This window comes from Copadichromis virginalis, linkage group LG18, assembly GCF_057382275.1.
Source record: "Copadichromis virginalis isolate Kocher_CV1m ecotype Utaka linkage group LG18, C_Virginalis_male_GT1.1, whole genome shotgun sequence".
Lineage (NCBI taxonomy): Eukaryota > Metazoa > Chordata > Actinopteri > Cichliformes > Cichlidae > Copadichromis > Copadichromis virginalis.
In genome coordinates this window covers 22,316,441-22,332,840 of record NC_140635.1, presented here as the reverse complement: position 1 = coordinate 22,332,840, position 16,400 = coordinate 22,316,441, and the positions used below count along the sequence as shown (strand labels likewise).

The 16,400-nt window shown below is 41.6% G+C and overlaps 1 protein-coding gene across 1 annotated transcript; it reads left to right on the top strand.

Annotated features, from left to right (window-relative positions):
- The first annotated feature begins 2,715 nt into the window (after positions 1-2,715).
- vwa5b2 (von Willebrand factor A domain containing 5B2) lies at positions 2,716-16,400 on the top strand. The gene is made up of 22 exons (XM_085438530.1): positions 2,716-2,835; positions 4,249-4,416; positions 5,769-5,975; positions 6,705-6,930; positions 7,032-7,189; positions 7,438-7,569; positions 7,657-7,781; positions 7,873-8,049; positions 8,160-8,270; positions 8,888-9,090; positions 10,010-10,124; positions 10,488-10,673; positions 11,399-11,609; positions 11,692-12,017; positions 12,346-12,583; positions 12,670-13,011; positions 13,111-13,245; positions 13,708-13,836; positions 13,915-13,965; positions 14,309-14,417; positions 15,226-15,349; positions 15,639-16,400. Exons 2-22 carry the CDS (start codon positions 4,278-4,280, stop codon positions 16,398-16,400), a joined length of 4,206 nt encoding a protein of 1,401 aa, XP_085294656.1. The 5' UTR covers positions 2,716-2,835; positions 4,249-4,277.

Below are 16,400 nucleotides of genomic sequence, written 5' to 3'. Positions count from 1 at the left end.
GACTGACATCTAGTGTCACAGCAGTGAAACCTCCTGTTTTAATAGCTCTGCAGTTCAGTCTGGTAGAGTATTTACCCTCTGCTAAGATCCAGTTCAATTTATAATCTTCAGTTTTTATATAACAGAAACCGAAAAAACAAAACTACTTATATAAGATCGTGTTAGATATTTAAAGCCTGTAAGTGACTGTGTTCCTTAGACTATATTGATAAAAATAATAAAGTAAGAAACTGCTTTTGCTTTGAATTGTTAATACAAAGTTACTTAACTGGCCAATGTCATTATTCTTATTTTAAGCTTCTTCAAAGAAATCCATCTTTACTTCTACAGCTAACTAGCTTAAGCTGTTAGCTTGTATGCTTTCCTCCAGCTTCGGCATCTTTGGACTCTGCAAAGCTTTCAGCTTCTTCTGATCCAACACTTTAGGCTGGATTAATTTCTGTTGTTTTAGATCTGCTGTATTAATAAAATGGAGTTAGCCTGACAGTTAATATGAATCGGTTATTATATGCAGACATTTAATACTTCACGTTTTTCCATTTCAATAAAATAATTCTTTTCAGTTTAGGTGTACTCAATATATTATTTGAATGGCTGAATATAGTCTATATCGGTCAGCTAAAGGAGCAACTAGAATCCTCGCAGCTAAGTAGCTAAGCTAGCCTAGCTAATAAGCTAGCTAGCTGTAGAAACATCATAGGGATTTTTTAATTACTGTTTGGTTGCTCAAGTGTGATCATTTATTTAAAATGCAACATATTAATAACATTTTTACATTTACATTTTCACACAATTACAGTTATACTGGATTTAAAGGCACAGGGAAGAAAGGTTAGCCAGATCACCCCATGCTCTCTCCCTATACCTGCCTTTGTGTTTCTGTTGTACAATTCACAAGCAAAAAAAAGAGTTTTAGCAATGTACTCGTATTCATCATAAATAAATCCAAATATGGCATTTTAATATGTGCTTATTGGATGCACCATTTAATTAATTTAATGATAAAGAATGATGCAATATAAAAAACAGACAGTATTGTACAGTGTCTCATGTCTTCCCATGAACATCAAAAACAAACAGAGTGCTCTTCAGGTGAACTATCAGGAGATGGTACTCTACTATGCTGACCTTACCTGCTTCCTTTCTCTTTGTATGTATCTGCTTTTCTGTCTCATACACACACACACACACACACACACACACACACACACTTACACCTGTACCACATTGAACTGCCAAAAAGTAGTGGATAAAACTAAGCAAATAAACAAATAATCAATAAAACGAATACAGTTACTTGTCTTCCAAAATGTTCTATCTATATATCTGCTTACATATGTGACATTAAGTTTAGCAGTGACAGAAATGTTTTCATTTTTTAAGTTTCTTTAATCAGCATTTTTTTTGTGACGCTCTGCCAGGCCTTTTCTGCAGCTGTTTTTTTGCTGCTTGTTAGTGAGTCTCTCTGCTTACAGTTTCGCAAACAGTAAAAGACGTCCAAGCTTTAAGATTGTTACATTTCTTTGCTTAAAGAAGCCCCTGGTTCAGTTTGTCACTATCCCCCTGTGTTGTGTGGCGCCACACTATCACTTTTGCAGCAGTTGACTGAATCTGATCAGCGATTAATGCCCTAAATTTAGTTTCATGAATATTAGAATTTGCATCATTAGTGAACATTAGTGACCCAGTTCCATTTGCAGTCATTCTTTCCCTCTGCACACTCTTCCCATTATTTTTAGTTAAAGTTCATCCATTTTCACCTGGCAGTTTAATCAGGCCTTTCTGTTCTTGAGTTACAGGTTTGCATCCTGAACTAAAACCTCTTTACATTCATGAAGGCGCCTCTCATACTTATATAACAATGAGCTTAATTTGCATAGCTAGAGTTTCTGTCAAATTCAAAACTCCAGAACTTTTACTGCTTTCACTGTCTAACTAGATATGAACCCAACTGTGATGCTCTTTTAACACATTTTTAATACTTTTTAAAATTCTGTAAAATTTATATTTCAAACCATGGTCTCAGATGACAGATTGAATTAATTTTTTAATTCTTTGCAGTGTTAGACCCACTGAAATGTAGACTGGAGGACAAAAACCTGTTCCTTCCTTGGTGTCACCTCCCCATGCCTACTGCTGCTTCTGACTGACCTGTTGGGAGAGGCAGAACACATCACCCCCCCCCTTTCTCTCCCTAGCCAAACCATTAGCCATGAATTATGGTGCTGCTACCATCACGGCCAATTGTCTGGATGAAAAGCAGGCTCTGCCTCACTTACCGATCTGAGCTTTTGCCTCAACATCAGGTTCCCGATCATAGTTTCCGATCATCCCCTTGGCTCAGGTCAAAGCAGGTAAGCAAATGACATTTCACATAACAGGAAATGTGGGTTCGTGTGGAGATGCATGCTGGTGATTGATAGCAGCAGTGAGACCTGTTGTTAATCTGAAAGAGTCATTTTAATGCGTTGCCAGGCAATGAAAACACATTTGTACAGACTTTATGTAGCTATGAGCCAAATAATCAGTTGTACATGAAGATGTTTTTATCAGCTATTAGCTTTGTACCATATTTGTTGTTCATTAATGAATATGCATTTGTGACAGTGCTTTGTGACTTGACTTTCTTTATAGGGCAACTGCTGGATTTATGGACAGAGGCAAGGAGAGACAGAAGGAGGGAGCGAGAGAGACAGAGAGGGAGGGAGGGAGAGCAGAAAGCAGTATCTGTTAACAGGAAAACTCCTAACGTATCACTTGGGAAACCCGCAAGCAGATGTGGTGGCGGAGTGATGCAGGGACTGGACAGAGAGGCAAATTAGCAGACACAGCACAGTAAGTGTTCCTGGACGATTATTTTGCTTGTTATCTGGGGATTGTAACTGTCATGAGGAGACTGCAGTGTTGCCCAGAGCCAATTCGCAACCACCTCTGCTACTGCAAACACCGGACTGCTTGATTAAGTCTTGGCAAACAAACACAGGATCATCACTTTCTAAGATTTCAGTCTACTTTTAATGCATACAGTTTGAATAGTGGGTGCCATGACAACTTTTCATGCACCTGAATATGTTACAGGATATGTTGCAGTATTTGTTTTCATATTTCATATATATATAAATATATATATAGACATACTTGTTTCAGGAACAACTCTTGAAGGTTAATATGTACATGCATACATAATTTTCATCTTTATTCTACAATATGTATTATATGCATGCACACATGCACACACTTACTGTGTAAAGATGTCATTATCTGTGTCTTACTTTTTTTGTCAGCAATAAACCTAAACAGATCTTCTATCAAGATTATTCATTAGCTTTGTCAGAGATCTTGTTCTGAATAGCCCAAAGAGGGCCGCTGTTGTACTTTTCCTTTCACGTGTGTTCTAGCAGTATTACTTTGCCCTACTTTGACAAACCAGGCATTTATTTGCTTGTTATGCACTGAGAGCACAGTAGCCAGATGGAGGCTGTTGATCTTGTTAGAAAGGTAGATGTGAAAAGACCATTACCTTGAACACAGCAAACACACACACACACACACACACACAGACGCACGCACACAAATGCACCCATGTGTGCATACTCAAACACACGTACATACACACACACAGAGTTTAGTTCACACTACCACTCACTAAGTAAGCTATACATAGGTTTCAGCACCTGTTGCACTTACAGTTATGAAGTGATCAGTCATGAAGACTTATTGAGTACAGTTTTAATTACATACATGAAAATTAGGACATATCTTAACAAGTTTTAATACTGTATTATTTCTTCCTGCAGTTAGAAAAGACTGAAGTAAGTATGGCACTGCAGTTTTAAGAACATGTGGCTTTGCATAGAGATTAGCAGCTAATTGCAAATGCTAGGCATGATGCATAATGGAGCAAGTGCTGACCTGCAGTGTTAATGATTAACCAAGCCTGTTATACTCCAGCTATCACAGTTGGTTGCTACGAGCTTGAGGAGACACGATAGGATGTTAGATGGCCAATAACTGATATGCCTGCACATATAAACAAGAAATATATGGCCTACGTTGTGTATACACATAAAATTGGGAACTTATCTGTTTTTGTTTAGTGTTAATTTGAGCAGCAAAAATCAGGTCTGGTTTACAAGGATCATTGTAATTGTGCTCTGAATAGAAAATGAGAGAATTTAAATGCACACTCACATGTTCCCCTTCCTGTCTGTGCTGGCCATTTGTGTACCTGTGTTTTGATCCAACCAGCAGGGCAGAGGCTTAATTTTACAGAAAAGATGGTGGGGCTGAGAAACCGCTCTACATGGAAACCACTGCTACTCAAAGCCTCCTGCATCAAATCTTGTGCTAATGGTTGCTCCATGGGCATCACTGCGCACCTTACCTATGCCAACGCTGACATAGAGTCTGTAGAAGGTGAGTACTAACTGCCAAGTTTAGTGTAGCTAAACTGTGATATTATAATATACCACGAGACACAAGAAAAAGAGTTTTTGAGTGCAAAGGATAATGATAATCCCAGATTAAAATTGGGAGTGGGACAAGACTTGGCCCGTGAGGAACACTAGATACTTTGAAGTAAAGATGAAGAGTAAAAATCAACAAATCTCTTTCATGTTTATTTGTACTTTATCATTATCAAAGACATCTAAAACCAACATGACCAAAACTGGCCATTCGATGAAATAAACAAGCAAACATACAATAGTAGTATGACTATTAATTTTCTGTATATTCAGAATAACTGACAAGTTTTTTACTTCCTTTAATAATCAGGAGCCCCTGTATGAATGTTCCAGAAGACTAAACATAGTATTTGCTTTGCCCCTATTAAATTTGTTCAAAAAGCTGCCACTGTCTTACACATTATATGCCATGAAGGCAGCGCAGCAGGAGCTGATGGCACAAAACAACTTTAAGTCTTCTCCCTAAGTTTTCCTTGAAGTGTTTACTTTATTAAAAGCCCTTGATGCTCGCCTCTGTCAGTGCGCCCCAGGGTGGCTGTGGCTACAATGTAGCTTGCCATCACCAGTGTGTGAATGGGTGGATGACTGGATATGTAAAGCGCTTTGGGGTCCTTAGGGACTAGTAAAGCGCTATATAAATACAGGCCATTTACCATTTACCATTTATTCAAGTAAGATTTTCTGCTTATCTTCTACTTAATGAATACCTTACAGCCAGTCAAAGTGATGCACAAAAGACCTAACTTACCAAGTAAGAAGAAGAAAAGACCTATAGCCCTGACTCTAACTTAACAGTATAGCCAGATTTATTACAATAAGTGAGGAAATTAAAAAAAAACAAATGTGTTTGTTGGATTCATTCCTTTACGACAGAGTAAACTTAGCACAAAATGTAAGGTAAAAAGCAAAGCAATTGTTGTTTATTTTACTGCTGAAAAATATCTTTCAGTGAAAAAATATCTTGTTCTTTGAAGGAAATTTGGTTAAGGAAAGCTGGGAGAAAGACACGCAGTGACCAATCTCAAGGGTAGATTTGAACCCAGGCTCTTCCATAAACCCTACAACAGCTCAGTCACCTATTCAACCCAGCGAGCTAAACTAGTATCCTGACAAAAGAAACGTATTAAGGTTTTCCATATTATGTCTTACCTAAGAAGAGAACTTAAGGTATGCAACTGGCTCCAGATCCCCCGATCTTAGAAATATCTACTGTACTTATTTTACTTATGAACATTTCTTTAGCAAAAGCCTGTTTCAGTTTTATGTGTCTTAGCAGCTTGTGTGTCTGTAACCTTCATCCAGGTGTGTTCATATACCCTCTCGGTGAAAAGGAGGTTGTGGTGGGCTTTGAAGCCGTGATCGCAGGCCGGTTGGTTGGGGTCCAGATCCAAAGCCGAGGAAAGTTAAAGGACTGCTGTTTGGATTGCTGCCCTGGAGTTGGTCTTGAAGGGAATGGCCTGGAGTGGGGCTGCTGTGGGAGCCCCAGTCTAGACATGCAATGCACCAACGGTGAGGGGGAGGATGGAAGAATGCCGTGAAGGCAAAAATATTATGTTGAAGTTGTTACATTTTTCTCTGATACAATTTCAGAATTGTAAGGAATAAACATTAGAGTTATACCAGCTTGCATTTAAATATATATAATATTATAAATGATATATAATATTATTTATGGATACTGCTGCAGACATGATTCATTGCTTCTCTCCTTGCAGACAGTCTAGCGCAGACGTAGAGAGGGCTATCTGAAAAAGCCATCTTTACACTTGTGAAATGCATATATTTAGTTTGAAAAGCCCTTGATACTGATGCTGATGCTGCATGACACTAAAGCAATAAAATAGGCTTTTAGCTTATAATAAAAATGTTTTATATAACTGCAAAACATTTGTGTACTGATGCTGCAGTAATAATGTGGCTTCAGTACGGTAAGTCCGTTCTGTGTCAGATGAGGAAGGCCATCTGATCTGGATCCCTGCCTAATGTTGTAACGGCATTCACTTAGTAGAAACATATCTACTTAACTGCAGACCACAGAACAGTTTATTTAATTCAGCTGATGGTGATGGATTATTCTGAGTAAATACCAGCAATTAATGTGCGTTTGTGTGCTAGGTTTTCAATCATGTGCTCTTTTCACATTCATCTACATGTATTTTCATATTTATTAATGATGTCGCAGACAGTCTTGAAAATTTAACATAAGGTTCTAACACAACATTGTATTTTGGGCTTTAGGACATCTGATCCTGGATGAGGACCTGGAGAGAACCACTTTCATCGTGGGCACCGGAGTCATTGGCCCCATGGATATAGTGTCGATCATCATAAGCACGACACTAGAACTTCCCACATTAGAAAACGGAGCCATTCGGATCGTCTACCCCACACTCCTTACCCCGCTTGTCACTGGGAAAATGACTCCAAGCAAGAGTGAAAGTGGAGGGAAGTCTGATGAAACTGGGTATTTATCAGACGTGGACTCCTGATTTTTTCCCCCCACTTCTTTCATATTATTTTCCTAAAAAACTTCCCATTGTGCGCCTTTTTTTCTTGTTTTTGTAGGGCGACCAGTTGTTTTGGTGCCACCTCAGGAAAACAAGATCGGATCGTGCACTCTCAGCAGCAGTGTGCGCACGCCATCTTCACCAGCCCAGCTGTCAACCTGGCACCTTATGAGCTGAACTTCCAGCTGCTGGTCAGAGGGGCCTGTCTGCTGGCTGGTACTGCCTGTCTCCTCAAATAAGGCTGATTCAGTGGTTTTCATCTCAACCATTATGAAATATGAGAACAGCAGGCAATCTCATTACTGAATAAAATGAATAGCTTCATAGGCGATCTCAGTCCAAACACAGCCAGACGATGAAACAGATTTAATCTTCACTAGTGTGTGCTGTAAAGAAAAATTAACTCATTCAAAACATTGTAATATGTTTACTGATTTTCATTTTTTGCCTCTCTTTATTGATAGGACTGGAGAGCCCTACTCACGCTCTGAGGGCAGATGCAGATCCAAGTGCCCAAAGTGCCTCTGCCACCTACATCACCTTGGCACAGGAGCATCCCTATGACAGACACATAGAGATTATTTTGCACCTCAGCGGTGAGCGATGACAAAGTGGTTTGGGAAGGTCTGAACTTTTCATTGCTGTGATTTTCTTTTTATTCTGACTTTTAAACCCTTCCTCAGAACCTCACAGCCCCTTGGTCATCTTAGAGAGAGGCAGGCTCTCCTTCAGCCAATATGAACAGCAAATCTGCTCCCGTCGAGATTTCATCCGATGCACCCGCAAGGATTCAGAACCTGAAAGAAAGGTTTGTTCGTTTTTTCCTGCTGTCAAACATTTAAATACACCTTTCTCAAGACGTTAAGCTTTCATTGCTGATTTTCCTTCTTCGCCTGCAGCTGGAGTTTGTCAGGAAGCGATACCACAAAGACATTCTGTGCAGCCCTGTGTTGATGCTCAATTTCTGCCCCGACTTGCTGCGTGAACCTCTGGAAGTGCACAAAGCCACCAGGGAGCTGCTGTTTCTCATTGATCGCAGTGGCAGCATGAGTGGCGCCAACATCCAGCGTGTGAAAGTGAGCAGTAGTCAAAAGCATGCAAATAAAACATGAAGTTCAGATTTGAGAATGTATATATATGTATATGACTCTGGCTCCATCCTGTATATGCTTTCTTATTCTGACAGGAAGCCATGGTGGTGGCACTCAAGAGTCTACCTTCTGGCACAATGCTCAACATTGTGGGATTTGGTACCACCATCAAGCCCCTGTTCACCTCCAGCAAGCTTTGCACTGATGTCAGTATTACCTAATGAGCTTTGCCCCTGAATTGGGTATTTTTAAAAGATTTTCAGTGTTTTTCATGATATCTGTGAATCCCTTCCAGTAAACGAGAACACACGGAGCATTTGGATGATGTTTTTCTGAACACAAAATGTCATTCAGTCGTTCAGGATTATCTGTTCTGTTTTCTACTCTCTAATCAGGCAATAGGTCAGTTCTTGGGTTGCCTTAGTAGCAGAGTATCAGGTTTTATCCAGACCCGGGGCTGCAAGCACAAACAGTCTTTCCACATTCTCCTCGCCATATGGTGGCCTTTCATGCATTTTCACTTAGGCAGGACGTGTCCCTCCATCTCCTGCACTGACAGCTATGTTTATCCACCATGTGAACTGAGGTCATTTTAAGGCAGGTGCTAATGTGTGTTTGTTTGTGCTGTCTTTATTAGAGAAGGGTTGATTTAATTTGTTGCTTCCCTCACAGGCTAATTAGTGCATCTGATAACAAACAGTAAATTTATCCTGGCAACATGTTTGCACAGGCGCTGCGGTTCGACAGGAGTTGTTTGCTTCTCCCTCCTTTACTCAGGATCTGATTGCATCCCCACTTTAATCACTTGTGTGTTTGCGTGCAGGTCACACTAACTCGGGCCTACGAGTACGTCCAGAGGATGAGAGCTGACATGCGAGGCACCAACCTGCTGGGGGCGCTCTTCTGGGTCTATCAACAGCCCATGCAGCGCTCGTACCCTCGCCAGGTCTTTATTATTACAGATGGATCCATCAGCAATGTAGCTAGAGTGCTGGAGCTAGTACGCAGAAACGCGTGTGCTGGCAGGTATGGATATTATGTGCGAAGGAGGGTACAGAGGGAGCAGCTAGTTATCTATCATGACAGACAGATAAAACTGACAATAGTTGCAACAGCTGGTTAATAAAAATGCAATATTAAATAAACCATTAAATCAGTGAGGTTAGGAAGCAGGAGATAAGTAAAGGAGAGTGAATGGAGGCAGAACCAGGTGAATGACATGACAGAGACAGTATATGGGGGAGGACAGCAAGAGAAACAGAGCGTGGACCCAAGCAAACAGTGATCATAAAGACCTGAGAGCAAATCTCTGTGGAAGAAAGACAAGAAAGGCTTGAAGTATTTTTCAGCCCCGCCCAGTAATCCCGTTAAGTGCTCTCCTCTGCAGTAAGAGTCACGCCCCTCTGGTTTTCCCCAGATGCAGAATGACTTCATTTATGCCTTATTAGTATTCGCCTGTCGGACTGACTTTCTCCACTGTAATTTTTCGCTGTCCTTTAGCAAACTAGGAACACGTTTGTTCGTTTCTTTATTCTTATGGAAAACATCTAATTCTGCCCAGTGTAAATTAGATTGCCATCTCACTGCAGTCTGCACCTGAGAAGGTGTTGTACATCATTTTGAGCTTCTGTTTCCATATTTAGCCAGCCAGACTGCTGCTCAAGAACTCAGCCTTTTTCGATTATTCCGTCCCCTGAGCCATTTAAACTCTTAGCTAGCCAAATGGCTGGTGATCTCCACCAGTGTCTGTTTGATGACTCTACATTTTCTATTTGTAAGCGACATAGAAGCAACATTTTAGGTTATTTTCAGGCTACTTCAATAGACATAAAAAATAAACTGTTATAACACAAACAGTGAAAATCATCCACAATTTAATATCATAATTAAATTTTCTCTTGTGACGTGATAAAAATGTAATGTACACACTGTATCACCTTTGCAGATGCTTTGGCTTAGGCCTTGGTCCACGAGCCTGCAGGAGACTCCTGCAGGGCGTTGCCAAACTGACAGGAGGGACTACAGAGTTCTTGGATGATGAGGAGAGACTCCAGCCCAAGGTCAGCAGCGCTGCAGCACTGCCACCTATTGGAGTGAAAAGAATTGCAAATTAATTAAAAGCAAAGTCTTGAAAGAATACATATGTAAACCTTGGGGCATTACATTAGCATTTCAGCATAGAGAAAAGCAACTAGCAGTCGTAAAGTGTAATAACTACTCAAGCATTTAAGTATAATTTAGAGTTATTTTACTTTAGTATTTTCATAGTATGGCTTTTATAGTTAGTTTAACAACTGTTAGCCATTGAAGATATACATGTATAAGTTTAAGTTTACCAATTTTTTAGCTTATGACAAATCACGGAAAAAGTGTTTTTTTAATTAGTTTGATACGTTTACTTCTTCTCCCCATTTCTGCAACAGTTAATCAAGCCCCTGAAGAAGGCCTTTGAACCTGTTCTGACTGACGTACGGATCGACTGGTATCTGCCAGAAAACATGGAGGCTCTTCTTACACCCAATGAAATCCCTCCACTCTACCCCGGGAACCGCCTCATAGGATACTGCACGCTTTACGACATGACCAGTTTCAAAGCAAAAAAGGCAGAGGTATTACTCTGTGTGCATTACCATGTAAAATATTAAGTCAGCACTTATTTGTTTATGTTGCTTCAAGTGAGTCAAATGTTATTGTATTTTTACAGTGTTCTTGAGCAAGAGTTCTCCAGGGTTTCTGAAACTCTTGCAGAGTTTATCTTTGGACATTTGCTGATTTTTCGCTCGTTGTTAGTCCAGTCCTTGTAGCTGACCAACTTTAGAGCTATAACTGACCTATGAATCATTCAATCATAAATAACACACCAAACTAAATGGATGAACCAGTCTTGTGTCTCCACATAACAGACAACTTAGCAAAGAACAAATGTTAAATTGTATCTTTAGGCACTTTGTTCCCATTCCTTTAGTTGAATCTATGACAAATGTCAAAGATAACACAGTTTGGCAGGGATAAAGTATTATTTTTGCACCTGGAAACCTATTCCTGAAGATTACTTAGAGAACCTATGAGAACGCTGCCAAAGACAGTTCAGGCTATGTTGGAGAAAAAAAGATCGTCATACCAAATATTGACTTTGTAGAATTCTAATGAGTTTCAAACTCTTTCTTTTTGCTTTATAAGCTGTATATTTGTACATGTATATTTTAATACATTGCTGAAGCCATTTCCAGTTTTTCTACCAAAATATGCAGAAGTGAGGGTTGGCCCCATATTTTTGCACAGTACTGTACCATTTTTTTAAATGTAATCTTTGCATTTTATTTTTTTGCTTCAGGAACAGAGCTACAAAGATTTACTTCGTGGTTCTACGGGTTCAGTTTTTGGCCAGTCGAACGATGAGCTTTCACCTCCTCCTGCCTCTGAGCTCATGCCTGTGGTGACATGTGCAGATGGCACTGAGTTGGAGGAAGCACTGAGGGAAATTTCTAGAGAGATATCCTCTGAGTTCTCCTGTGCCAAAGACACAGACACAGGCACCAGTCCAGGTTGGTCACTCATCACGAACATTTGCATTTGCCAGCACACTTTAAACCACAGTGGCTAACAACAGGCTTTTGTCCACTATAGGTGTGGAGTTGGACTGGTCCAGCGATGTGAGGAAGAGGATCCAGGAGAGCTCTTACATTCAGGAGCAGTACATCCTCACTCGCTGCTCACTCAGCAGTGAACGAAGTCTACAAACGCAGTCCCACTCTCACATACATGCCTCAAATTCTGACGGGGGCTTTCTCTCCAGCTGTCACTGCTCTGGTCCAGTGCTCGATACAGGGTCTCTGCCCCAAGGCCTCGAGAAGATGCCCCCTCCAGAACAGAGATCATCCCTGTCTCGCTGGGCAGACTCATCATGGCAGCAAGACCTTTCAGTCAAATCCCCAGACAGCGGGACCAAAAAAGTAAGACTAAAGACTGACAGACTTTTTTTTGGGAATTTAGTAAGTAATTGGGAACACACAGACAAAACAAGACATGAAAATATAACAACTATATATAACTATAAACTTCTATCTTTCCTTTGGAAGAAAGATCATATAAATTAAAAAGACTGCTTATTTGAGTCATGCACAGCTGAAGCACACAGTCAGTATATCACAGGAGGTTGCTGCAAAGTTATTCTTGCAACATGGCAAATACATTTCAATCTAATGACCTTAACATACTGCAGAGAAAAGCAAAATGATACCCAAACCTACTTCTCTTTGCTTGTCCCCCTTTTACAACCAGAACGGGTGTCTGGATGGAGCTGAGGAGTCTCGTAGGAGACAAAAAGCACTAGCACGTTCAACGATGGCAGCGCGAAGTTTTTCGTCCCCCCAGGGTGAATTAGAGATGCATCGGCTGAGAAGGGCTCTGGAGAGGGTCTCCTTTGACCAAACACTGGGAGGGAAGCTGGAAGAAAGTGACGCGGAGACACAGCCAACACCACGAGGGACAGCGTCCCACAGAAGCCTCACCGACTCCAGTAAGTTTCACTGCAAAGAAAATAGGATCATATTTATTTATTCAGTCCCGTAAAATTTCTATCCTATTTTTCGCTCTGCCCCTTAGATGGACTCTTGTTTCCCGCCTCCCCTCTGGACTGGGACAGTTTCACAGATCCAGAGTATCTCTTCGCTGCTGTCCCGCCTGACAGTCCTCCCCCAGGCCAGTGCCGTTCCCTTATTCATGGTGTCCTGAGTGGCAGGCCTGTGTCCTGGGAGGTCACTGTAGACCTGGGGCACCTCTGGACCCCTGAGAGTCAGGACATTGAAGTAAGTGGGGTATATGGAAGGGGAGGTGAAGAAGGAAGAGGAGGGAAATCGTGCCAGGAGATCATTCACCAACTGACCGCTCGCTCAGTTATAAGAGACTTTGAGAAAATGGCAGAGAAAGAGAGCGACATTGGACATGGTGGGCGGTTTACCGGTTGCTTTTTCCTACTGATTAATGTGCCGTTATCTCCAAACTACTGTGCATATCTTACTATTCCTCTGTTTGATGGCTTCTTAGGCTCAGCAAAGCGATATCGTACAAAGGCTATCCAGACAAGTAAGCACTGTAACATCATCTGTATGTACACAGCCTTCACCACCACTGACAGCAATCCCAACAAAGGCTTGGCTGACATGGATGTGCAAACCACAGGTGTGCCACCCACCAACACACATACACAGAATAAACTCTCAGCTCAACTTTCATCCAGGAAGTTTTGTTTACTTGTCAATGATAATAAGATATCTGTAAAGAACAATCCTGATCTTCTCATTGGTGTTATGAGGAATCAAGCATTAGAATTTGTCTTCTCTTTGAAGCCTGGTTTTATGTGTATGCAAGTTTAGAGCATGCAGCTTGAAAGAATTTGGCAGTAACAGGTCTGTATAATTCTATATTTGTGTCTGATCCCCCTGACCTTGATTTGGATAATGGAGGGATGGACGGACAGACGGAAGGAAAATCAATAGCTCTTCTGAATTCTCTAACTTAAGGAAAACAGTGCTAAGTGAATTACAGAAGCACCATTTTAAATGTTATTTTTATTTATTGTTGGATTCAGTTGATATTTTTAAGGGTCCACATTGTGTTCTGTTTATTTGTGTGTGTCTGCAGGGCTACATTTGGGAAACAGGCAGGCTTTTCAGTCAGGAATTCGTAGGCAGAGGACTTATTCTGTAGGTCTGGGCAGACGGCACACCACTGGAGACAGTGCAGAGGTGGAAGACACCTGGAACTCTACAGGTAAGAACGACCGAATGATGCCAGCACCCATTTCTGTTATCAAGACTTTAGGTCATCAACAATCTTTGTATCTCTCAGACAGAGATGACACTCCTGCCTCACCCTGTAGTGTAACATCCTGGGACTCTAGTAAGTACTGCTGTCCGTTCGCTCAGGGAAAACTCTGGTGAAGAGAAAGCTGTGGTGAGAAGGAGAAAAAGGAGGACCCCTCTCCCCCGACTCCATTACACACACAACTTGTGAAGAAGCTCTTAAAGGATCAGTTCATCTAAATAAATCTTCCTTAACTTTATTGGTATCCAATCGCACAGACATATTTGCTTTTATTCATTTAGTTCCAGATCCATGTAAAATACCTCTGATCAGTTTTGTTTAATCTGGATGAGCTGAGCCTTTAAGCACAATCAGAAAACACCACTTTTATCACTGAGCTGATAAAACAATACAATTTAATGTTTTAATGTCATCCCAGGTGTAGGGGGCAGCTCCTACTACACTACAGCCATGGCAACAGGCACCCCGAGCACTCGCTCACAGCGATCTATAGAGAGCAAGTCAATGGAGAGCTTCTTTGGCACCAGGTAAGACTTTCATATTAAACTCTTTTAACAGTTTGTGTGAGACTGACAAAGATGCAATAAAATAAACAGCATGAAAGGACTAAAAGGCGCTAAAAACTCCTAAGAAGTAAGACACGAAAACAAATACTGTAGTTTCTTGAAAAGCTCCTACTTTAAAGTTGTTCATGTATACACTCCGGTTTGTGCACATGTTACTTAAATGTAAGAAATGAGCCACAGCATCACCACTCTGTTTACCCACATCTGTAAATGTCCTGAGAGTGAATGATGGGCCATTTACTGAAGTGTAGGAGTTAATAAATATGTGAAAACAACTCGGCCCTGGAACTCATACAGCACAGACTGTAGGTTCTAACCGTGATTGATGCAGTGAATGTTGTTCAGGTCAGGGTTCATCTTTTCACGCAGGCATATGGCTGTTCACTGCAGCTGCACGCTAATTCAAACCCAACAACCCTTACACGTGACATGTCTTTAGCGACTCCCATCACAACAAAGGTTTCTAACTGCAAATTGTCAAAAGTTGTTGCAAAACTCACCGTTGTAGTGAATTCTGATGTAGATTATACGGAAGTATTCATAGGATTTCTTTTTTGCGAGGCTCCTGTTAAATCTGACACTCTGAATCCATGTAATTTGTCTTTTGTTTAGTTAGCGGTAGTGTTCTCACTGAAACAGCAGTGTTATAATGACATGCAGACCACAAGGGTGTACGCACAACTCCCACATCTCCACTGGCAAATTGCACTCTCTTTAAATGTTAGATTTTTTTTTTTTAGCGTACCTGTTTTGTTTTTTTTAATTCCAGGTTCCCGCTGGGCAGGCTCAGGTCCTCCATTTCATCAGGAAAGCAGGTGCCTGTCAAGTCCCACTGCTTATCTGCCGAGACTGAGAAACATCCTGAAAGTGAAGCTCCAGACTACCTGCCCCTGGTGAGCTGTGCCAACATGGAAAACAGTGAAGTGCTAAAGTTGTGTCCACTTTATTTGTTTACCCAGCACACAATACATACCATCAGCTCCCAAATTCATTCTGCAAACTCCTGGAGTCAGTCAACATTTAAAGGCAGAAGAACTTTGGAAAGTTAAACCACGTGCTATGACAAATAGTGTGCAAAAGAGAAACACTGCCACGTTAAAGGCAAAGTGCATTTGCAGCATTGTAATACTGTGCACTCATCTTCAAGTGTGCTCATTACCCATGTCTGTTATGACTCCTCAGGTTCGTCTGCAGCTGGCATCAGGAGCTTTTCTTCTGACTGAGATCTACTCTGACTGTGTCCAGATTCCTCTGGACCGCCTTAAAAGAGCATCGCCATACAGTCTCCACCGCCGTAGTCTCAGCCCAGCCTTACGCTGCACATCTCCCAGTGCTCCATCCTTGTCCACTAGTGCCAAACCTCCTGGTGCTCCCTCTGGTCACCACGTTACCTTCTCTCCTTCCGCTTGCTCCTTTGTCAGACCAGCCATTCCACCTTTCCACCACACTCCAGATGATACTCCCCTAATTTTGGAATCGAGGCTTCGCCGAAGATACCTCTCTGAACAAGACCCTGTCACCTCTCCCACTGACCTCCCCAGCTCTGAAGAGGGTTCTTTGGAGTTATCCATCAGCCCCTTTCAGAACCAGAACCTCGGCCAAGCAGACAGTGGCCGTGGGTCAGAGACAGATATATATGAAGGCTCTACACCTGAGCAAGCTTACCTCCAAGGGAGCAGCCAGTTGGCTCAAGAGGATCTGGAGGGCTCAACTTGGGCCACAGCTGTGGCCCTAGCGTGGCTAGAGCACCGGTGTGCCGGCTACTTTATGGAGTGGGAACTGGTAGCAGCAAAAGCAGACTCATGGCTGCGCTGTCAGAAGCTGCCCGAGGGACTGGACATGGCAGGGCTTAAGGGAGCAGCCAGACAGCTGTTCCTGCTGCTGCGCCACTGGGATGAGAACATTCAGCTGAACATGCTGTGTTATAACCCAAATAATATGTGA

Bases quoted from the DNA above. Each gene is read 5' to 3' on its own strand.
- vwa5b2 (XM_085438530.1), top strand. From the start codon at position 4,278: ATGGTGGGGCTGAGAAACCGCTCTACATGGAAACCACTGCTACTCAAA. The intron at 4,417-5,768 runs GTGAGTACTAAC...ACCTTCATCCAG, and splicing joins TGACATAGAGTCTGTAGAAG to GTGTGTTCATATACCCTCTC. The intron at 13,966-14,308 runs GTAAGTACTGCT...ATGTCATCCCAG, and splicing joins TGTAACATCCTGGGACTCTA to GTGTAGGGGGCAGCTCCTAC.